Source organism: Empidonax traillii, unplaced genomic scaffold (assembly GCF_003031625.1).
Source record: "Empidonax traillii isolate 1590-97213 ecotype Southwest subspecies unplaced genomic scaffold, ASM303162v1 scaffold406:size580191, whole genome shotgun sequence".
NCBI classification, from domain to species: Eukaryota; Metazoa; Chordata; class Aves; order Passeriformes; family Tyrannidae; genus Empidonax; species Empidonax traillii.
The window spans coordinates 527,626-551,971 of NW_020955599.1; the positions used below are offsets into that span (position 1 = coordinate 527,626).

General features: G+C 47.9%; 1 protein-coding gene across 13 annotated transcripts in view; it reads right to left on the minus strand.

Moving 5' to 3' along the window:
- ITPR1 (inositol 1,4,5-trisphosphate receptor type 1) overlaps positions 1–24,346 on the minus strand; it is a 142,505-nt gene that overhangs the window by 97,588 nt on the left and 20,571 nt on the right. For 7 of the 13 annotated variants that reach the window (XM_027893802.1, XM_027893800.1, XM_027893793.1 and 4 more), the window contains 10 exons: positions 12,744–12,859; positions 9,456–9,542; positions 8,354–8,512; positions 7,366–7,464; positions 6,771–6,854; positions 6,548–6,694; positions 5,200–5,295; positions 4,109–4,153; positions 1,122–1,273; positions 119–218 (listed from right to left, as the gene is read on the minus strand). In XM_027893802.1, the coding sequence (XP_027749603.1) occupies positions 119–218; positions 1,122–1,273; positions 4,109–4,153; positions 5,200–5,295; positions 6,548–6,694; positions 6,771–6,854; positions 7,366–7,464; positions 8,354–8,512; positions 9,456–9,542; positions 12,744–12,859 (1,085 nt within the window). Of the gene's footprint in view, positions 1–118; positions 219–1,121; positions 1,274–4,108; positions 4,154–5,199; positions 5,296–6,547; positions 6,695–6,770; positions 6,855–7,365; positions 7,465–8,353; positions 8,513–9,369; positions 9,397–9,455; positions 9,543–12,743; positions 12,860–24,346 lie in introns of those variants that run through there. The other 6 variants (XM_027893803.1, XM_027893801.1, XM_027893796.1 and 3 more) reach the window with 3 other exon arrangements.

Sequence of the window (24,346 nt, forward strand, 5' to 3'; positions counted from 1 at the left end):
TGGTCCATGCTTGGTGTATGACGGGCCCAGCAGTCCCAGGGACTGGAACTCCTGCCAACTCACCTTTGTGGAAATACAGGAGTCAAGGGATGTGCTTACACAAAGAACCAGAACTTACTTTAAGCATCACGGGTTTCTCCTCTTCTTTATCAATAGGGATATTGGTGCTGTGAACCCAGGTGTTGGTGCAGAGGTGCCTGAGCCTGACATAGGAGTTCCTGAAAGAAAGCCAAGAGTTCCAGAGCGTGAGTCAGCTCCCCTGCCAGGGAATCTTCACATTGTTCGGATTGCGAGATGTTGGCAGGAACGAGTGGAAAAGAAGTGTCATCCCCATCCATGCTGCACACCACAACAGGAATAGCATTCCTCTTGCCTTAGTTCATTCTATAAATTCACCTCAGGAAGTCTTCTGCAGTGAAACAGATTCTGCTTTAAAACAGAACCACGTCCACGTTGTGCTGCTGTAACTCAGCTGCTGCACAGTAACACATTAAACCTCTTCCCTTCCTCACATTTCCACTGATTTGGAGTGTCTGAGCTGCCAGCTTCCTCCCTTACCTTCGGAGCTTTCAGCCCACAACTCCCTGATATCTTTATTTTGGAGTATCTGGCAATTCAGAGAGTTGCTCAAGTGGAATAAGTTTGCTGTGCTTTCTCAGTGGGAACAGACAGCAAAGGGCCACCATGCAGATCATGTGCTTTGAAGGGTTCAGCATCTTACAAGTAGGAAGATGTACCATATGAACAGTAGAGAACATGTAAACAACAGAAAATGAAGTGCTAAATACTTGATGTTACATCCTAACTAACATTATACAGACAGGTCACAGGAGTGGCCTGATAGGACACCCAAGGGTTTTAGTCCCAGGCCGTTCCCTGACAAGGAAGTCACTTGGGAAGTCACTTAATCTCAATTTTCCCATCTATAAAACAATGTTCTCATCATAACTCATTTGTAAGTGCTCGTAACTCAAACCTAAAGTACTAAAGTGAAGCTTCAGGCGTTTTTTTAAGTACTTTTACAATAACCTGAGGAAGAACTCAGCTCCAGAGGATAAAAGCACGCAGGGTGAGGGGGCACAGAGGTGCCCAGGCTGCCCAGCAGAGCGAGCTCAGCGTACCTGGGGACAAGGCTGTCTCCTCCGCGCAGGGTGGTGGGGTCCAGCTCGAAGATGGAGGAGATGTCGTTGCCCTCAGGCACGGACACCAGGGAGTAGGCCATCTTCTCCTGGGCCCGCGGGCCCCGCCGCGCCGCGTCCTGCTCGGGGTCCAGCTGGGAACGACACCCCCGGGGTCAGGCCCGGCCCCAGAGCCCCTGCCCAGCCCCAAACAGCCCGGCCCGTGCAGATGCTGCAGCTCCTGGGCTGCAGGACACCAGCACGGTGCTCTCAGCCAGCACTCCGAGCCTGCCCCGGGGCAGCCCCTGAGGGTTTCTGGCTCACAGCCACAGCAAACCCCACACCAGACATTCCATCTTACACACAGGGCCACAAGAGACGAGAGCCCCCAGCCACTCACCCCCCACACACGGGGAACTCTGACTCTGCTTTCAGCCGACCCACATCGGCTGAGATCCCCACCCCTGACACCGCCAGCTCGTCACACACACTGCAGTTATCCCTCTAACAAAGTAATGAGTGAGCTGCAAATATAAAAAAAACCGGCCACACAATGCACCAACAACAGTCTTGCTGGGAAATAATCAACTTCAGCAGCAAGAACGGGACTCCTATCTCTCAATCCCAGGCCAAGAGAAACAAAAAGCTAATAATCAAGGGGGTTGGATGTCTTGCTGTTCACACCACAGCCCTCAAGCACAACATGCTACAAGGGCCATGGCACCAAGGGCACCTTTATTCCCAAGGTGCTGGCAAATCACCAGCCCCCTTCAACAAAATAAAGACACTGACATCAGCTGGATAAATCCCTGGCTTTTCAGATGAGAGGACACAAGGGTAGGGAAAAATGAAGACAAACTGAAAAAAGGAACAACAACTTTCTCCAAAAGCTTTCCTGGGGCGCTCCCAGCCACCACTGGTCCACGAGGAGGTTGCTCACTGTCTGGCACACAGGAGCCAGCTGTCCATGTACAACCACCTCCATCCTGGGTGCGATTTTCAAGGGGATTTATCAGTTTCTCTGGGATGGTGGCACCCAAAGCAGTCAGCACTCAATCAGCTGTCTTTCACAGTCCTGGAGGAAGGCACTGCAATCCTTAAACATATGGGAAAGGTACCCGGTGTTGCTTGTGCCTCAGGATACTCTGAGGTTCACATATTTGCAGTCAATGAACTTGGCTGCAAAGCAGTGACATTTCAAGTCTGATTTTGCACATGGGAACAGGCAGCTATCTGTATGGAACAGAAATACATTTTGGGAGCGTGCCTTCAAGGGAAGAAGCAACTCCAGGAGTCCATCTGGAGGCTTCACACCGGGAGAAATTCGCTCACTTGGAATGAATTCTCCAAATTTCAGCTGCCTCCTCACCCCCCCAGCAAGGGGATGGAACGCAGCGAGGAGCACAGCTGCTCTGCCTTCGGTGAGTGCTCCAGGACACAACTGGGCACTCACTGACACCGTGGCAAAGCTGGACACGGAACCAGCAGTGAATCAGAAAGCAGGAAATGGGGCAATTTCGGGAGCAGGGATGCCTCAACCCCAAAGCTGACAACAGCAGCCCCCTTTGCTGCTCAGAGGCAGAACTGGCACCTCAGCCCTGCCCATCTGAACCCCTTCTGGTACAGCTCCCTGAGGGATAGGGAGAGAACAATAACACACAGAGCTGTGCCCAGAAACCCTGCAGACAGCTCACGTTTGGAGCAAGCTGCAGTTTGGATAGAGGTGGATAAAGGAGCCTACATCCTCCTGTCAGCAGTGAATGTTAGAGGATGTGGTGATTTCACGTCAGAACTCAGTTATGTGCTCCTGATCCTGTTCTTTCTGGTCTGTTTTTGCCACCTAGTGGTAAAGAGACAGAGCAGGGAAAAAGCAGGAGAGCTCTGAGTGCATTAATGTTATCACTGCACATCACAGGAGGATGGATGACTCCCTGAAAGGCATCAACAACAATTAACTTTCAAAAGTTAAGCCAACAAAATAGCTCAATATTGGATCCCCCTCCCTCATCCCCCCAGACAAAAGCTATGGGTGGGTTTTTGTTCATATTTTTAGTATGTTTACTGCAGTTGAGCAGCCAAATGCCACTAATCAGGGTAACAGCTCAATATCTGGGGGCAAGGGAAGCGTTTTAATGGCCAGGCTATAATGACAAATCCTTTTAGGAGGAAAAATCCAGCCTGCAGGATTTCAAAGCACCACATTCATCTCGAAGAGGGGAGGAGTAGCTCTTTGTCATCTCCAAATGGAGCAAATCTTCCATAATAGAGGATAAGTGACCAAGAAAGCTGCATAAGCCTGTGATCAAATCCAACTTATTAAACATAATCCACAATGGAAAGTGCTGTTCCAGTTTTCTCTGTTTCCAGCTAGAGGCAATGTTGGCTCCCTTTGACACCAAAAAGAAGCTTCTACTAATACAAAGCATCACACACCCAATCTTCGACACAACAACATTTACTGACAACACCACAGACTTGCTTTCACAGGAAAATCAGAGGAATGGCACTCAGATCCCCCTCATTCCTGCTCTCTAGACCCGTTATCCTGTTTTCCTGTGACAAGTACAACGAGAGGGGATTTGTTTCTTAAACAAGGAGGTCAGACAAGTGACAGGCACAGCACTGTGGGACATCCCCCTCAGGGACACTTCCCATCTGGTGTCAGCTGGAGCAACTTGCTTTTCAGACCTACTCAAGACAGTGCTTCAAGGAAACAACGACAGAAAAAGGGATGCCACAAAGGGAGGAGGCGAGGGGGGGGTCAGGTAATGTATAAATTCAGCTCCCAGTGCCCTGCTCTTCTCTAAAGCCTAATCCAGTTCATTTCCACTCCTCTAGGCAGGCCTTAAAAGCCTTCAGAGCATCCTCAGGTTTTTAGTTGCTTCACTGCCAACAAAGCCTGGCCCAGCTCTGCACTGCCCGGGTAAAGCCTGGGCCTGTGCCAAGCCCTCCTCAACCAGGGGCAAGATCATACTCTTGCCTATACTTACTGAGGATTGACACTCCAGGTCATCTTCCTCATAGTCAGGGTTTACCTGATGAAACAGAACCACAGGCACGTCAAAACTCCAGCAGAGGGGGAAGTGGGAAACAGCCCCAGCACCAGCTAAACTCATGCTGTTAAAAATCCCTGCACTGCCACAGCTCCACCAGGCATGCAGGACACGCTGCCCAAACCCAGCACGGCTCAGCAGGCACTCTCTGCCCAAAAAACTCAGAATTAAATGGTCTGCAAACACGCAGAGAGATTTAGTCATTCGGGATAATCACTACAGGAGCAAGAGTAGAGAGTTAGCAACTTTATGTCTGGGGTTTTTTTTTAAATTCCAAGTGGAATTTCCAACTAGAAATTAACTGGCTGGGCAGAAATCTCTCAGAACAAACACTGTTCTACCCAGGGATCGGGTGAGCCATTTCCTCTGGTCTATTCTTGCATGATGCAAGACCACGTTTTTGTTTTGGCTGATTAGAAACCCCAAGATTTACTGGAAAAGCTGTACACTGGATCACTACTGAAAAGGATTTGCAAGTGTGCATGTGACGAAATGCTGCTGGTTTTCCAATCTGCTTATCAGACGAATATAAAATGGGATATTTTCTTTCTCTGCAGTTCTTTCACACTGGTGTGAAGTCTGGTTGTATTTTCATTTTATACTCAGTTCTACAATTCTGCTCGAAAATCAGTGATTCAAGAGAAATCACCAACAGTTGAATTCATTTTCCCCCAAAGCCTCTCAGCCATTTACCATTTATTCATCTGTTAATAAAGTCATCTTCATTCTACTGCCCACATGACAGGATACTATTTAGTGCCTATTCTCTGCAGGAGAAATTACTGCCTCTAGAATTCACACAGGAAGTCAAATCAGCTCCAGACCACCCCAAACCATGGTGTTCTTTCAAGGTTCTTCCACCTTATCTTCAACGTTCAGCCCCCGCTGTTGCGTTAACCCGAACGACCCCAGCGCTGTCCCGCTCCCCTCCCCGGGGCTGGTTTTAGGGCAGGAAATGAGAGGTTTTCTGAAGGTGTGAGAGGCAGGAACCACGGTGAGAGGGAGGGCAGGCCCTGCAGCCCCTGTACCTCTGCTGCCAGGTAGTGCCCGGTCGCCAGGTGCTTGAACCTGAAGAGGCTGTTCCAGTATCCGGCGCCGCCGCGGCAGGGATCGTGCTGCACCACCTGCCAGGGGGAGAGCACGGTCAGGGCACGGCACACACCCCCTCCAGCAGCACTGACTCGCTGCAGGGGCAGCTGAGAGCGAGCAGAGCCAGAGCAACAGGACAGGATGAGCCCCTGATTACCTGCGAACATCGCACCGAGCAGCCAATGCCCCGAGCACTGCAGCTCGTCGATCACAGCAGCAAAGACATGGTACAAGTTGGCACACAAGTCATTCAGGAAGGTGCTTTACACCTAAATGTGCTGCCAGGTCTCGAAACGCTTGCTAAAGCCACGCAACAAATCCTCTCCCCTTTCGGTCTAACTGATTTTTGACCCTCTCAAAGCCGGTGAGGGAGGACGCCTGGAAGTATTTCAGATGCAACGCTGCTGTACAAGAGAGCAGTTCTGTTTACTCCCTGACTCCTGGGGCAGGCAGAGCCTCCATCACCTGATGATCTGCTCCCTCACATCAGCTGCTCTGTGGATACACCTGCTTCCTTAGGGAAAACCCAGCACAGTCCATCTCACCTGTGCCCACATTTCGCACCAGGTGGCTGCACACACATGCACAGTTGCCACAGACTGATGAGCTGTGCCATGCCCAAGTGATGTGCATTAAGAGTCAGGCTTTCATTTCTGATACAGGAGAAGCTGAATGTCAAAGCAGATACTTCTGGAAGGAGAATATAAACACCACCTACCCACCATTACGATTAATTTTTTGATTCTTACATGCAGCTCACATTTAAAATCATAAACCAACTCTAATAACACCAGTCGACTAAGGATATTTTAAGAAGCCAGAGCTGGCCAAGGTGTTAGTCACTCTGTTTAAAAGCCAAGTAGAAGAAAAAAAAAGCCATTTCAGACAGACCAGCAAAGGGTTGCAGCCTCCTATCAAATGAGGATATGCATAATCACATTATTCCACACCAAAAATAGAGCGTTCGGTACACTCAGCGGGACAGTGGAAATTATAAGCTGGTGTTAAACTTCAGTGACTGGTAAGAAAATGACTTCACAGATGTTTCTCTGTCCCCCTTTTCTGGATTGTCAGGCACCTGAACTTGAGAGCTCTGTGCTGCACCCTCAGACAGCAGAACTCCACTGTGACTGTCACACAGAAAGCGCAGCCGGTAAAGGAACAGAAATATAAACTCAGAACACCAGAAGACTTCTACCTAATGAAAGAATTCCAGATACAATGTTTTTAAAGAGAAGCAGTAATTGTTCCTCCGAAGCCACCCCCAGCCTGGGTTACAACCCTCACCTCCACTTCCCACAGGGCCTTGGAGCTGGTGGCAGACGTGGCCGACTGCCTGCCCGTGGTCCTGAGGAACACGTGCTGCTTCTTCCTGTGCTCGTCACACGTCAGGAACTTCTCCTGCTCGGCGTGGAACAGCCTCACCACGTCCCCCTGCCAAAGCAGCAGGGTCAGCAGGGGCAGCAGCCCCAGGGGGTGGGTTACAGGCAGGCAGGGCTCCGGCTCTCACCCCTTTGAGGATGTCGTCCTTGTTGTCGCTCCATTTCATGAACAGCACGATTTTCCAGCTGGTGTTGCAGTTCACTGAGTTGACCTGAAGAGAGAACGGAACCCATCAGTCCCACTGTCTTGTGCCTCCACAAGATACGAGCCATTGTCTTAACTTTCTAGGCAGTTTTCGCCGGAATCCTGCAGTCCTGGTTGTGTTACTCTGGAGAACCAAAGCCCTTTCTGCATCTACTCCAGAACAAGGAACTTCAGAGCTGACTTGCCTGCAAGTGATGTGCTACACATCTGTGCTGGTTTTGGCTGAGGGCAGAGTTCATTTCCTTCACAGGGACCAGTATGGGGCACATGACTGTGCCACAACTTTTGATTTTGAAAAAAAAAACCCTATTTTTAGGCAGTCATGTAAAAGGGACAACGCTCTGCCAGTGCCCAACACAGATATGACAAAAGTCTGCAAGCTCTGCTAAGTCACTGATTACCAAGCAATGCCATAGGTACCAAACAACTTGCTGGACTTCATAAAACACGCACAAACAGCTTAGCTGAAGCACAGAGAGCTCTGTCCAGCAGCTCCAGCTGTGCCCATGTCCCCTCACCTCATTGCATCCTGGGTTATCCACGAGCTGATGGCTGCTGGCATGGAGAGGCTGCCCAGCATTGACAGGATTCAGGACCACTTTGTCTCCAATGACCACCTGGAGGGAAGTGCAGCATCAGACAGAAATTTGCACACTGGGAAAACTCTTTTTCTTCCGTTTTTTTTTTTATTTTTTTTTTAATGGAAGTGATGGGAGGAAACCACCTTCCTGCAGTTAGGAGAGATGCCGGTCTGAGTGTTCTGCCAGGGTTCTGTTTGGTTCAGAGTTTACCTCACCATACTCAGTCACTGAGGCAAAAACCCCAGTGATGCTGGTCTCAGAGCCTTGCAGAAGCAGCAGACTGAGTTCTGGTGCAGAGGGGGCTACAGGATAAATTACTGCTCCTTGATAAAGCTCACTGTGTTTAGGTGCCAAATATATACCTGGCTTAAACCCCAGAGCACACTGATACTTATTACCTCCTGCTTTTAGGCAAATAATATACCCCAGTGACTCACATTTTGCAAGAAAAAAACCCCAAGATTAAGAGATTAAAATGGCAATGCATTTAATCAGTACCATTTTTTCCAGATTTCCCATGAACAGGAACATTTGACTTCCTTATTACCTCATTCCTCATATCCGAAGTGATGATGAGTTTTGATTCTGAACTGACAACACTGAAAATCAAGATGCTAATTATTTCTTCCAAGCCTCCTGAAGGAACTCAACATTTCCTACCATTTTGAATTGGGCAGGAATTGTGCAAGGCCAGCCTAATCAGGTCCCTTATTCCCTCCGATGTTAGATCATTCCACGTTTCCAAAATACAAGTTACCATAGCAATTTTCCTCCCCCTCATGACAGCATAGGAAAAAGGTTGTTCCTGCATCATCAGGCACTAAGAGATCTGTGCATTTCATTAATTGCAAGGCAGGATTCCCAAGCCCAGCGTGGCCAAGCTGTGCCCAAGGGAGCAGGTGAGGACACTGCTCCCAGCACTTACACTGTCTCCGATGGAGCGCAGTTTGTAGAAGGGCTGGATGTAGAACCAGGAACCTTCATTTCCAGCTTCATCCAAGGTCACCCTCATTGCATTCTTCTCTAGCAGAGCTGGAAGCCTCTTATTTACTGTTAAGTATTTGTTACTTTTTAAGTGAAGCAGCTAGAATAAGAATCAGAGTTCAGTTCTAAGAATGCTCATCTTCCTCCCCTCAAGAAACCGAGCGTGCATGAGACAACTACATTTCTATGCAGGAGTTAAAACTAAATTATACACAAATATCGATGGCTCAGGCACAATAGCACTCACAGATACAGTCCTACAGCACCAAACACCTTCAGTTAATCCAACTGTCCCTTCCCCAGCAAACAACAAACACTCAGCCGTGTCCTCATCACTTTACAACAGCCAGCTTAAAAAACTCAGGAGCACAACCTGTGAAATTCTGGGGAGTAAATGACTCTCTCTCTAAGAGGCAAAGCTGCTCCTATCTTGCTTTGCTTGGTCTCATTCAACAGAAAATGTGACCATTCCTATGGACTTTCCTTCTCTGTGGCAATTTACGATTTGTTGTGTCAACATTTGACAGTGAGAGGTATTTGGTGCTGCACACGTGCCACCTTCACGTGGCCAGCTATCAGCTATTCTAATTATTTCTGAAGAAAGCAATCAGTGGTGACATCAAAAAGAAGCACAATTACCCCTAACAAAAATGTCACCTTATCACAGGTGTACACACCCAGTCCCTGCTTCCCAGGATCCCCCTGCAGGCCATGGCCAAACCTGGCAATACTGCAGATCTTGGCCAGGAAATCCAGAAATGTCATGTCCACTGAGCAGGGAATTTTGAACAAAATCCTCTCCAGCTGGGAAAGATACTCACAGCCCACCTGAATCCCATTCCCATCCTGGATGACTGTTCCCACAGCCTACCTGGATCCCATTCCCATCCTGGATGACTGTTCCCACAGCCTACCTGGATCCCATTCCCATACTGGATGACTGTTCCCACAGCCTACCTGGATCACATTCCCATACTGGATGACTGTTCCCACAGCCTACCTGGATCCCATTCCCATACTGGATGACTGTTCCCACAGCCTACCTGGATCACATTCCCATACTGGATGACTGTTCCCAGCAGTTTCCTGTTCTCGGTTTCGTTCTGTTTCTTCTCCAGGTCGGCTGCATGCTGAAATCAAGGGACAATAATTCAGTGGCCTGGGGTTTTACAAAAGGGTGGCCAAACACCTGAGGCTCTTGGAGAGTATTTCAAAGAACTGGAACAACAACAGTGAGCAGCTGAAACAGCCCAATTTCCCTTTTTTCCAGCTTCCAACAGCATAATTTCCAGTTCCCTTTTTCAATTGTTTAGGAAGATAGACACACATCATTTAAGTAAATGGGGTACAATTTGACAAAATCTTGGAATAAAATATGAGATGAAAAGCTCAGACAGAAGAGAAGGCAAGTACTTGTGGGGGGAAAGATGAAAAGGGATGGGTACCAACTCCAGTCAGGAATTCTATGCTCCTTTTTACTGACTTCTATACAAACGGAAAGGAAAGAACCTCAACTTTGATTCTTTATTTTCCTCTGCCAATACAGGCCCCAACTCCTCTCCAGCCTGTCTTTTTACAACAGCTCCAATGCCCCCAGCCTGTGCAGCAGGATCATCGAGCAGATGTGTACAGATGCCCACTGCAGCTCTGGATACCCGAATTCCCAACTCCCGGCACCAGAGCTCATCCTTCCCGAGGCTGTTGGATACTCTGTGCTGCAGCTGAGCACCCCTGGGTCACACCAACAGGGTAATAAAACGGAAAGCCCCTCCAAAACCCAGTGATTGTAAGGACACATAATAATAGTTAATAATTTATAACGAGCCTCTTGCACTTTTTGTTTTAACAGTGAGTTATTATGCCCGGGCTATTATTAAAACCATTTCATTTGGTTAGGAAATTCTCCCTCACTTTACATGAAAGATGATTTTAATCAAAAATATAGATCTGTGTTTGCTTTAACTGCTATCTGGTGGTAGAGGGTAATTTCAAACTAAACTTGTTAGGAGGTTAAGGATGAGGGTTTATGGTTTGGGTCTCAAGGACTGTGGTAGGTCCAGTTCTGTCTTGGAGGAAAAAAGTGCCCACAGCTCCTCACTGTAGTAACACAGGACAGAGCTCAGCCACAGCAAAGGAAGATTTCTCTGCTCACTGTTACAGACTTTCACCATTTCAGCTCACTCAAAATGTGCTATTTTTAGAAGCTGTGTTAGGTATCATAAGTGGCTCTTGCTCCAGGAGAACCTGAGACACAGCCTGAGACACAGCTGCTCAGCAAATTCAGAAGTACATTCAGCAACGCACATTTTTCTCATTAATACTGAAATATAACTTTTTTTTTTCCTTTGATTTCCAAGTAGTCTGTCAAGAAAGGATTTTTTTTTAAGACACCAAATCCCTCTCAGCTACCAGCAGTCACAGACAGGACTTCTCTGCCTGCCACATTTATTATGAATACAGAAAAACACGTCTTCTGTGAAAACACAATTAGGACTCGGGATGCACTTCCAGAGCACACACCAAACCTGACACTCATCCCAGAAGCAGCACTTCTCTGGCCACTAGATGTCAGCTCCTCAACCAGCACCGAGGTGGGACCGGGGAGAGAGAGACAAGTGTCCCAGATTTTAAATCCCTTAAATGGCATTAACTTAAAATAACCTGACCTCAGCACCCAGCACTCCGTGGCACACAGTAAATTCCACCAGCAGACAAACAGAAGCCAAAAAAGGCAAGTGGTGACGAACCCATCTTGCATCATCAGTCGGGCTGGAAATTAAATGCACTGATAAAGAAACCTCCCCCCTGGGCAGAGCTCAGAGCTCTGAGCACGTGGACAGGGTCCCACACAGAACACACGGGGTTTGGTGCACCCCTTGTGCCAACACAACAGGCAGAAAAAGAAGTCTGGATGTGACTGGGGTACATGGCACCCAGTTATTTTCAAGCCCCAGGTCACTGATTCAGCCCATCGGCCTTTATGTCACTGATGCAGATGAAATAATCCCCAGTAAAAATGAAAGCTCTCAAACCCTTTCCCCAAATCAAGCAGTTCGTGACGGGACATTTCTCTGCAAACATCACTCAGCTGGGGCTAATTCTGGAAAAATCCAACCCTGTATTTCCAGGACACTGGCACAAAAGGGCAAAGTGTCACACGAGTAGGGACAGATCCCAAAACACCTGCAGTGGGAAGTACTGAGGGAAGAGAAGACAACTCCCAACAACACTGTAATCCAGGGCAATTCCAAAGCTTTTTTTTCTCTGCATGATGCAGTATTTAGACCATAATTTCTCTTAAAATCCATGAACTCTCCCCTTTCCTTACACAACCAAAACAACCAACCCAGAACCCCCCAATTTGCTGGCAGTGTCTCCTTCTCTTATCAGCATGAGGAACACGGCCCAGGTGAGGGACCTTTGTGCTACAGCCAGCACCAAAATAGCTTCATCCTTGCCAAGTTAATATTTCTAGCTTATAAAATTGTATTTTCAGAAGCAAAATGAGTCCAACAGTGGGTCTTTGTGCAGTGCAGGAGCAAGGCAGCCATATGGCAATCAGCAAGTGACACTCTCCTACGGGGCCATTTCGTATTTCAGGCTACAATGAGCTTAATATAGGCTTAAAGAGACTAAAAATACCCAAATTGTAATTTTGACATGAAGTACTCCAGCTATGTAATTTTAACATAAACACGGAGTTTATTTAACTCTAAAGTCAACAGATGGTATTTAAGTTAAGTTGGTTTTTTTTTTATATAGGGACTCTAAAAACAGCAATCAACTGCCTTACTGAGTTTTCAGCTGCTGAATGTCAACATTTTACCCAGAAAATATTAAATACTGCGAGCTAATATGGAAGGAGAGGCTGTCTGGCCTTCTAATTACTCGTAATTACCCATCAACCTTTCCATGTGTTAACAGCAGCTCTGTCTGTTTGAGGAATCCCAACAGACTGATCAGACCGGCAGCTCACGATTCCCCACCTCGAGATGCGATGCCTGAGAATTCTGTGGAGCTGTTTCCAGGGTCCCATTTCTGTGCTGTTACCACCCAAAATGCCCCCTTGGAGCAGCGTGACATCCAGCACAGGTTCAGGGCAGGAGCCTCAAGGGCTACCAGGGCTCCCAACCCGCGCCATGGACACAGATCTTGAGCAGCACTTCATGTAAATCAGAGGGCTGGACCATCTGCACACGAGTCCTGCACACTGATCTTTATGCACTCTGTTGGTGTCTCCCCGTCAGTGGAGCCAGGCTGATTGGAAATCCTGGTTCAGGTAGGATGGGTGAGTGTTGATGAGCAGGAGGGACCCCAGGGTGAGCACTCACGTGCAGTTTGTTGAGCAGCACGGCGTCCGTGGTGCTGTTGGCTCCCGGCTTTGCTGCCTTCCAGAACTGCTTCTGAGCCGAGTAGCGGTTCATGGGACACAGCTTGAAGAGGCAATCTGTAAAAGCAGGGAATAAACAGAGAGATGGCTTCAGCTATTCATAATTATCTGGGGTTTTGCTGCTAACGCTGTCCAAATATTCCAGCGGCAAGGAAGGGTTTATAAACAAATTCTGAAAAGCTCTTGATCAGACAAATGCTTTTTTGAGCAACAGGAATGTTGCCCCATGAATGATTAAAAACTAACTGCTGCTGCCAACATCTGATGCAAGACCAGAAAATTTATAACTTGTCCCAGTCAAAAACAGTACCAGACTAAAATGGGAACACGTTCCAGTGCTTTCCCAGGCAAACACATTTGTTTTAGGCACTCTCAGCTTGGAGTCTTTGTCCTTCAGCAGGTACACAATGTCAGACTGGGGGGCTTTGGTTTGGAGGGGGAAGGGTGAGTTTGTTGCTGTTGTTGTCTGTTAAGTTTTTAAATCTAATTCTATTTCTAGGGAACATAGGACAAAAAAAAAAAACAGGAGAAATTCACCCATTCAAGTGGCAGCAGCATAAAAACCCCCCCAGAGAACAGCCTGCACAAGCACAGCCACTCTCAGCACTGCTCGAGCTGACATCAAAGCCCTCGGGGTGTCAGGTTCTATACCCAGTCCATCAACAGTTTATTTAACATTCTGCCTGGCAAAAGCCAGGAATCACAGCCCATTAGTCTTATTAAAAATACATTTCTGTATTAGAGATGCTAACTTATCAGTAATGAACCCAAATGAGCCGCAGCGACTGTTTCTCCTCCTCGCTGTCTCCAAGCAACGGAACACGCAGAAAAATAAATTCAGCTACTCAAAGGCAGCGCCCAAAGTGGCAGCTCAGAAGTTCAACCAAAGTGCCAAAAGAGCCAGGAGGCTGTTCCCAGCCTCTCTGGCAATGACAGGGATATAACACTTCAGGCACAGTTCACAGGGCCTTTCTCAAGGCTCCTGGTGTATCCCCACAGACAATTTGGGAAGGAGGAAGGTGAGGACAGACCGACGTGGGGGTTTGTCTTCACTGCCTGGAAAGCAGAACTGCTCGTGAGCTGCCTTGTTAATGGACACTTTGGACTCACATCAGCCAGAAAGGGAAAAATCCAGTCCTGAAGACGAGTCATCTCAGCTCTGCTGGAGGTTGAGGTAATTCTGCCTCGGGGCACCATTTGAGAGGGACACGTTCACACTTCTCCCACTGGGGCTGGACAGAGAGCTGAGGGCACCGTGGAGGGAGATTTAACTGCAGCTCTCCAGAAACACTCACCTCCACATCGTGCCACCACCGCCCCAAAGCTTCTGAGGCACGAGGGGAAGCGCAAACCACACTTCCCAGGTTTGCTCTCTTCAACGGTGCCTTTCATTTACATAAAGATGATTCACGGAGATTGACAGCACAGAAGAGATTCAAAAAGCCACTGCGGGCTGGCACTTCAAACTAAGACTGCATTGTAAGCAACACACCAGTTATAAAATTTTCTATTTTTGCTGAAACCATCAGTTCACACAATGACAGCAATTAACACACAGAACTGCAGAGAAGAATTAATTGTATGCTAGATTTAGTCACAGTGAACTTCTTTCCATCCTCTTCAGTCAAGAAAGTTGTCAAGTTAGGCTTAACTTCTAAACTGTTAATGCAAGCAGCCCCCTCTCCTCCCTCAGGCACCAGGAGAGGTCTACAAGAGTTCGACCTTGTCCGATGCAAGAAGGGAAAACATAACGTGTTTTTCTTAGCTTTCCATCCCAGTTACGAAGCTACAGATCTAAAACAAACAACAAAAGGCAGCCACTATTTTTATTTCTAGTATTTGTTCTATGAAATCTATTTCTGAAGTGGTTGAGAAGTTCAGCTTTGCCTTACTCACTTTAATATGGCCACTAAAGGCTGATTGTTACCGAATGTGTTCCACTGTGGGTCAAACTACATCAGCTTTATGGTCAAACTACATCGACTTTGTGGCCAGAAGACTTTCAGCTCTCCAGGGCTCGTGGGCTTCTATGTTTACAACATCAAGGACTTACAACCTGAGCACCACCACAGTCAGGGGTGTGCAAACCACAGGAGTGGTGCACACTGTGTAAGATGAACCAACTCTTGCCAGACATGATCCTCATGGAAATTAGGGCTAAGGTCCCAAATGAAGCCAAAGCAGCCCAAACCATCAGCTCTCTGCTCTGATCGAAGATTCAAGCAGCTTTAGCCACATCGGAAAGGTGATAAATAAAGCCATCACTGCACAGTAACCACATCTTTTTATAGACTGTTTGTTGAATATTAACCAGGAAGGAATGCATTTTCCTTTCAGATCTTCATGATATCCAGTGAAAAATGGCAGAATTGCACAATGAACAAGTATAAAAATAAAACACCACGTCACCGTTGATGAAATGATGATACATCAAGCCTGAACACCCAACAAAGGTCCTGCAGGAAAAAGTGGTTGCATAATCCTACACCACCCCACCAGGATGATGAATGTTACATGGGCATGTATTAAATGTGCATTTCAATGCTTCCAAGCTAAATCCTGCTCTTCTGTCAGCGATTCCTTGGCATGGAATAAAGCAAGAGGGAGTACGACTGCAATCGCACCACGTGAGGGATTGATGCTCTCACTGCAGGGACACCCAGATCCCACGTGGGCTCTGCCACCTGCAGCTCAAGGAAATGTCACCAGCAAGGTCTGGCTGTCCCCTGCATGCACCAGCAGCACAGAGCAGCAGGCAAAACCAAGGATACTGGGAATGCCAGAAAACCCCATGTTCCCAAGCGTTCTGGGGTTCAAACTTGCCAGAAACATTATTCCAACTGCAATTCCTTCTACTCCGTGTTTTTCATTTTCTCTTCTCCCTTTTACATTCCCATCTCCTGACTAAACCTTGCTCTTTTTCTATCCAGCACAGTCTCCCAAACTTCCAACCCTTCCTGCCAGTCCAAGCCAAACCAGTCCCAATTTTTGCTCTCACAAAAATAAAATAATACAATAAAACACAATAAAAACCTGACCAGACTGACCTTTTTCTGTCTTTTTTTTTTTTTTAATGGACTCCATCACATGGGAACTGAAGTCACATTTAGGTAGTATGTTAAGGTTATTACACTTGTCCCAAATGGTAAATACCAGGTTTACAGAGGCTGGAATGACACAGAGAAGGGAGCGAAGTATTTCAGAGCCCACCCAAGACATCATCACCTTCTTTTACACCAAGCTGCCTATAAGTACATAACTCAAGCACTCCCATGCAATTCCAGCCTTCCCTTCAGAGGGCTTTCCCACCTTTTGGGGCATTAAGTGATGTCGTGACACCAATTCTATCGCTGGTACATGAGCACAGCTCAGAAAGCTGCTGCACAGGCACTGCTGACACCCAGAGCTCCTCGTGGTGCCTGTGCTGGGTGACAGCTGGACACAACCACTGTTACAACCTTCCAGAGGATCCCAGGATGGGTTGGGTTGGAAGTGACCCCAAAGCCCATCCATTCCACCCCCTGCCATGGGCAGGGACACCTCCCACCAGCCCAGGGTGCTCCAAGCCCCGTCCAACCTGGCCTGGGACACTCCCAGGGATCCAGGGGCAGCCACAGCTTCTCTGGGCACCCTGTGCCAGGGCCTGCCCACCCTCACAGGGAACAATTCCTTCCCAATATCCCATCTAACCCTACTCTCTCTCAGTGTGAAGCCACTCCCCCTTGTCCTGTCCCTCCAGGCCCTTGGAAACAGTCTCTCTCCATCCTTCTTTCAGGTGCCACCTTTGCTGCTGTGGGATCAGCTCCGTTTTGGGGCCAGAGCACCATTTTGCTCCCTCTGCCATTCCCAAAGTGCCCATTTCTGAATGATCTGGAAGCACTTTCAGCCCCAGCCAGGCTGGTTGTGTAATCCAGCACTCATCATTTTTTCCAAATCTCCACTGCCTATTTTAAGCATTTAGTAGAAAGTCTTCCCCAACTTTTCTGCAGTTGGAGGAAGCAAGAATCAAATACTTTGCTGGCAACAAAAAGGTGTGTTGGTATTTCGGTTTTTAGACCCAGACTCTACAAAATGCCAACTGGAGAAAGGTAAGAACCCAAAAAAAAAAATTACTCCCCCTCACAAAAATCATACTTTAGGGTGCTCTCAGATGAGGGAAATCTACAAAGATGAAGATCTTTAAATAAGTCACTTACAAATCCACTGAATATTTAACACCAACACAGCTGTTTCTTCGTTACTTGGAAAAAACCAAACTCCTCTTTGCACAGCAATACTAAAATTAAAAGAAAATTAGCAATTCCCTATTGGAATTTAGCAGTTTCTCTTCAGACTTTTCTATACTTAGGTACCTGATATTTCCCCAAGGCCAAAGCCTGCTCATAGGAGAGAAATATGTGCAAAGAGACTTCTTGACTTAATATTTATGAAACTGCCCAGCTTCAATACACTCACAAGGATGATAACACTTCACAGGATGAAGAGTTTGTTTATTTATTTAAAGGCAAAATGAAGACCTCTTTTGTACTTAAATGCAATATTTTCATGCAGGAGGCCTGGAGAATAATACAAAATGCCTGTATTCAATCACAGGCAAGCTTCACCTCCTCAGAAGCCCTTGGATTACTCCATCATCTATTTCTATACTTGTACCTTCTGAGATTTAAAATTAATAGATGACAGCCTAAGAGGTTCAAAGAATAAAGAACAAAAGCGGCTACAGAAATGTGTTGATTATTAATCATTCCTGCATTTCCATGAAGAGGGAGACAAAAAAAAAAAGAACCTGATCCTCCTGAAAAGGCTCTCTTTGTGCTGAGAAGACATCCTTTCATTTTCAATTTGCTGTGATCAGGCTCTGCTGGGAGCACAGCAGCTCCTTTCCAGCAGGGGTTTTGTGAGGATCCATCCACAGCTCCATCCCCCAGGAGAACAGCCTGAACCCTGCTCGTCCAGCCCGGGGGCAGAACCCGAGTCAAACCCTGTGTTACAAACAGTTCTGCCATTCCAAAGAGGGAAAAACTGAAGCACAGATGAGCAGGGCTGGGATGGAACCCAGAGAAGTTGTAGCTGCCCCAGCCCTGGGAGTGTCCCAGGCCAGGTTGGACGGGGCTTGGAGCACCCTGGGACAGTGGAAGGTGTCCCTGACATGGCAGGGGTGGGATGAGATGAGCTTTAAGGTCCCTTCCAACCCAAACCACTGTGGGATTTTATCCCAAGCCCAAAGGTCTTGCAGCGGTCACATCCCTCTGCAGAGCAGCCTGATCACCCCAGATTCCCACACTGAGCTCATTACACCACAAAACCCCTCCGAGGTTGGAGCTGCGGTGACGTCTGTCACCTCCCTGCTGTGCTGCTGCATCGTGGTGCTTCAAGGGCTTTCACTGCTTTGCTTTTGAAAGCAGAATAAAGGAGGAAAAAAATCACCCTTGCAACCAACATTTAAATAGAGAGCCTGCACCATTTGTGATCTAAATATATTTTAATTTTTATGTTAAAATAACCACCCTCAATTCCCATCTGCAAGACACGAGGGTAACCACCCTCCTGTATTATATTCATTTATGCCAAGTCCTACCAATGGGAATTGCTGCTTCGTTTGTTCAAGCTGTAACAACACAGGAAATAATGTAATTGTTATTAACTTGGGGCTGAGGTATCAAACCAAAGGGAGACAAGTGCAACAATGATTTCAGAGACAGGAAAATTATAGGCCTGAGAGGTGGACACTGAATATCAATGCCTGCTAAAGAAACATTAATTAAAAAGCAATGGCTTTTTGGCCACATAATTCATTAGCATATGACTCCACATCACCCTGTTAGTAACTTATAAATAATAAAAACACAGAGTTTTAGATGCACTGAGATGTGCTGTGGGAAGAGTTGTCCATGGAATCAGGGGAGGGTTTGGGTTGGAAGGGACCTTAAAGCTCATCCATTTCCACCCCCTGCCCTGGACACATGTCTCCAAGGCCCATCCAAGCTGACCTTTCCTCCAGTGGAAGCTGAGCAGGATAAGCCTATTCCAGCAGGGAAGAGCCAACACCTCACTCCTCACCTGCAGGGAATGACCCTGTGAGGCTCTGGACACACAGTCACACCCCAGGGCAAACTCAGAACCAAAGCACAGACAACTCACACACCCCCACAACCACAGTGCCCAAAAAGCAGCCCAATGCTGACTGGAGAAACACCCCTTTAAATAAACCCCTTCGGTACCCAAGAGCTCAGGGACACACCACTGTTTGTTTTATTTCTCCACGTAACCTCTTTGCTCTCCTTCAAAAAGAAAGCTGCTACTCGAAAAGAGAGAAATATTTAGACACTGGATACACAGGCAGCTCCAAAAGGAAACATTTGCAGGAAAGACCAGCTGCTTTTTTCTATCTCTGGTACTGAGGGAAGATGCTGCGTGAAAAACACAGAGCCAGAAGGGAGAGCAGCACAAGGAGAAAGGAAAAACCCTGAAAAACACGGATGCAGTTTAAGTACAACGTGTCCCTTTTGACATCCAGGCTAAAGAAAGCAAGGAAAACATCAGCCTCCTTGTCACCACCATGGGTAAAGTGCCCCTGGACGGGCAACACAGGCTACAGGAGACCTGGGAAGGCAGAAAACAGGAGCTGCCTCAGAGAAAGCTGTAAAGGACACAGTGAATGCTCCAGGTATCCTTGGAAGCTTCAAGGAACAGTCTAATTCATGGACACAAGGGATAACTCAGACCAAGAGAAGCTACTTCAGAATCATCTCTCTAGAAATTGCCAGAGCACCAGGATGGCTCCTGGTGAGTAACAAATACAAGCCAGAAGAGAAATCTCGTAGTGCTGAGGAGAGGGGGAAGGAGAAGGAAACAATCCTCACCTTAATTTGGGCTAACCCAGGATCCCAGGAAAGCCACAGTTCCAGTTTTCAGTCTTGGCTCAGCTCCACCTCTGGGCCAGCACAAAAACAAACCCTGGACTAGAGGCCAAGCAGGCCAAGAGGTAAATTCAAAGGCCAACTCCTCCTCTCTGCCACGGGCCCTGAAACTCAACTTTTACACACTACAGGAAGGATTTGTACTCTCCATGAAGGCAACTGAGCAAACTGATGTCCATCAGAGTTGCAGAAGCAGTTTTAAGTAAGCTGCTGTGGCTTTCAGCCTTTGTCCCAGGTTTGAGAACTGGATCCTTGACTCAGGAAACCATCCCTGTCTCACTTTTCATAGTTTCCATTACGAATGTCCCTGCAAGGCACTAGAACATGATTCTCAGGACAGGAACCCTGGCACATTCTTCCTCAAAATCTCTGGGTCTTTTCAGTCCGCATTTTACCCCAGCAGTAAACCAAAATATATTCATTTCCCGGCCAAATTTCCTTTTACTTCAGCTGCTCACCCCTTGAATTTCTTTTTCACATTTGTTCCTTCACTCGTTCTTGCTTTTCTGGATTAAAGTTCCTGCAGAAAACTTTAGGGGCAGGAAGTGGGGGTAGGAGGCAGGGAATGCTTGAGCAGTCCAAGCACAGGAAGAACAAGGAAGATCAAATTTCAAGCCCCTCTGGAAGCGTCAGTGATGACCAGCATGGAAAGAACACAGTTGTGCTGTTAGAGCTGACAGGACTGAACAGCATGATCGGAGTCATTTCTATTTAAGAGTGTTCCGTGTGTATGTCACAAGAAATGAGCCACCACAGCATCACACAAAAGAAAAGGCACATTTTTCAGCTGTTCAACCAAGTTACTCGATTTTTCAGCTCTGAAACACATCTGGCTTTAAGAGAAACCACACTGCCAAAAAAAGATACAGGCCCCTTAAATAAATATTTGATAACATTATTGAGGTCTAATTTGGAAGAATGGAAGAAATAATAAAACTGAACTCAGGGCATCCATTTTTCTTGCACTAATGAAGCACTTGGGATCCCTTCCCTGAAAGGTTTATTTGTTCCTCTCCTCCTGCACCAGGTGCCATCCTCCTGAACTCCAGGCCCACTGCCTCGTGCAGAACTGCCAAATCCACAGGTTCCCAGGGCTGGCAGCTCCTAGGAGAGCTTCCTGAGCTCATCCCTCCCTCCCCAAGGCAGAACTGGCCATGGTTGCTCCATTCCTGACACAGCTCCTGAACTCATCACTTCCAGGGCTCCACTATTTCTGTATCTAACCTATTTATTTTCACAGTGTAACCCCACAACTCCCTTCCCTCTCCTCGTGGGGATGCAGAGGAGAACTGCTCCCTCTCCCAGCAGCATCTGCAAGCTCCTCCGTCCCACAGCTACCCAAGTGCCCAACTGCTCAGTCGTGGTCCTGGCCATTTCCCTCCCCGTCGCTCCGGATCCCTCGGGAAGTATGAGCTCCTACATGAAAAACTTCACTTGAGGCTCTGCCAGGAAGTAAAACTGGAAAAAATAATTACCCTGTCTTTCGGCAATGCTTCTTTTTATATATTCCAAGGCAGCAATTGCACTTTCTGTCACAGCACAGCATCGACGACTCCCGCAGACCCCGGATCCTTCCCGGGGCGCTGCCGGGTGCCCATCCTCCTCCTCCCTGGATGCAGCCAGCTAAGAGCGGTCTGGGAGAAGCCCTGAGTGAATTCCCAAGCTGGTGCCTGGTCTGGAGGGCTGGCAGAGCACAGCCAGCTGTGGGAGATGCTGTGAGCAGTCGTGCAGTGCAGACACCCAGTGCCACACGGGCAGCACCACGAGGGGTGAGCTGCCACAGATGCTCAGACTCCCACAAACTGGCTTAACAAAGCAAAGACAGATGCAAAAAACCCAGACCCGCCTAACTATAGGAAGAATCATGCTGGAGCTGAACAGAGCAGAGCCCTGCTGCCCAACTGTCCTGCAGTGCCAGGTAAAACACCACTGGCCCATCTGTTCCGAGTCCAAAAGCTTTATTCCTTGCTTTCTGCTCCTAGGCTTGGTTTGAGTCTTTCACCTCACTAAGGTCTCTCCCTCTCCCTACTCTAAACAGTCCCCATCCTTTTGGCAGGGGCCCAGAGATGCTCTTGCTGAGGCCTATCGAGTGATGCTGCTCAATCTGTCCACTTCCCTCCCTGGGAACAGCGCACGGCACACGCCAACAAATCATGCAGCTAATTAAAACCTGGCCTCCCTCACGCAGGCCCAGCACTGAGGGCTGCGCTCTGCTCGGCACTTTAACGAGCAGATTATGCTGACAAGGTACATACACACGGTAAACACGAGTGCTGCCGTATTTTGCACACTGCAGGAGGGACTAAAACATCCACAGAGCGCCAGGCTCCAGGCTGACAGCACCCAGGGGTTACCGCTGCTGAGACTCCATCCGTGGCTCTAGAGACCAAAAACGAAAGTGGAAAGCAGTCCCTAAAGTAAAGCAGCCCCTTCCAGGAACGGCTGGAGGGTTGTGTTACCAAATAAGGGAAGCGAGCGCTGGGAGCCAAGGCAGCACAGCCACGCTGGATCCAGAGCGCAGACAGCTGCACGAGGGGAAGGGGAGCACGCCAGCTTCCCTGGGCTGCTCTGCAAATGGGAAGAACAAATGTTCCAGGGCCATCAGCGGAAGCAGATCCTGCCAGCAGAGGCCTGGAGTCGTTCATCCCACAGGCAGTACGTCCTCCCTGGTTTGGAGGTTTTTCCCAAAGGCAGCACATCCTCCCTGGTTTGGAGTTTTTCCCAAAGGCAGCACGTCCTCCCTGGGGTTGGGGGTTTAATACAATGCTGTCACTGCAAACAGGCACCTCATCCCCAGAGCTGGGATCAAACACACTCTGGTGGGGCACCTGCCATCACCTGCAGCACTTGGCACCAGAGCAAAGACAAAGCCCAAATCCTGGGAGCGCACCCTGTATCCCTGAGGGACATATTTCACCTCTGCCAACGTGCTGCTACACCAGGACAAGCACAAGGTGGAGTCACTGAAGAGAAACTGTTCCTTTTCCAACTTCAGAACAAACTGAGTTGTTTTTTCCTTCTCTCTTTTTTAAAGGCACGGATGTCATTCTGTTTGTTTTCTCCTGCTCTACTACTTCATTGTCTTGCAGAAAAAAAAAAAAAAAAGAAGTAGAACACGCTCTCATCCATCTCAGGGATGTTTCACGCAGGCTCCAAGTGTGAGCCTTCTGCAGAATAAACACTCTGTTAACTTGGGCTCTACTTTCCACCAGGCAGAGCAGCTTCTCTGACTCAGTTTATCCCAACTGATTACACCCCTGGAAGATGGACAGTAGGAGCCCACAGGGACTCCAACACTTCATATCCTAAATCACGGATTTAAAGCACACCTCTGCAAAAAACACATGGGTTTCATTTCTTTAACTTTTTGTCCAATGTGAAGCAAAGAAGTTTGGGTTTAGGTGCTGTAATTGCCCATGGCAATGCCTCTCTCATTCCCCTGAAACATTTGAGTTAAAAACAACCAGGAGCCCCCTTTGTGCTGATACCACAGTGAGAATATGCAAGCAGCCGACCTGGAGGCTTCTCATCCCTGCAGCAGCCACAGTAAGGGCTCACCTGCCCCACAGGTGCCCCACTTGTGCAATATTTGGTTTCTAACCCGGACTCCCTCCCTGCAGCAGCACAGCCACTCCACTCCAGCCAAGCCAGGAGTACCCAGCTGCGTTCCATCCTGAACTCCCCTTGCTCCCTAACCCAGTTCACCTCCAAAACCACAGTATTTATCAGCCACTGAATTTCAAAGCCTGTAAATTGCTGCCTCCTCAGGGGTGTGTGAACCCACAGCTCCATTCACGTCCCCTCTCCTGCCAGCTGCAGGGAGAGCAGCAGGTCTGTGCACTGCTGTGGCCTTGGACAGCACAGCTGGGAGGCCTTCACAGAGCGCTGAATCAGCTGTAAAAGTGATGATCAAACCTTTATCCACCCCTGCAGCGCTGAGCACATCATCCCCTAACTGCTCCTTGTGGTGCAAGGGTGATGCAGCCCCTGGAGCAGGACAGAAATGCACAGAGGCACCTGGACTGCCAACAGGGACAGTGCCCTTCTTGCCCTCGAGGCACGACCACTGTCACCTCCACACACCTCCAGACCTGGGTTTGGGTCTGCAAAGTCTAGGAAAAAAAATAAATGTATTCAAACAACTCGGTGCTACAGCCGTTTCAAAGATTTCCTTTTCCATGAGTAACAATAGTTAGGTATTTTTTCCTGGTTTAAGCCATCTTTCAAGCTGCCTTACTGATGCAATAACACATCAATCAGTGAGAGAGAAAGCTGGATTCAGAGGCGATGGATGGGCTGGTGAGAACTATTAAATAACACCAGCTGCATCACTGAACCATCCTACACTCACATCCACCCAGAGTCAGCAAAGACAGTCGTCCTGGCTCACAAACACCACCTTTGCCAGCAGCCTCCGAGCAGAAATAACCTTCCAAGTTCAGAAAAATGCACTGAGGTCCTCTTTTAACACTGTCTGCTCCTGTCCCTTCTCTACCTTCATTTGTTTCAATTGCTGCCTTTATTTCCAATTATTACTTGTATCATAATTGGATTAAAAGTGTTCTCTGGCTGCGTCAGTTGGTCCAGCTTCTGCTTCCAGATCTACGTCAGGTTTGTGCCTTGA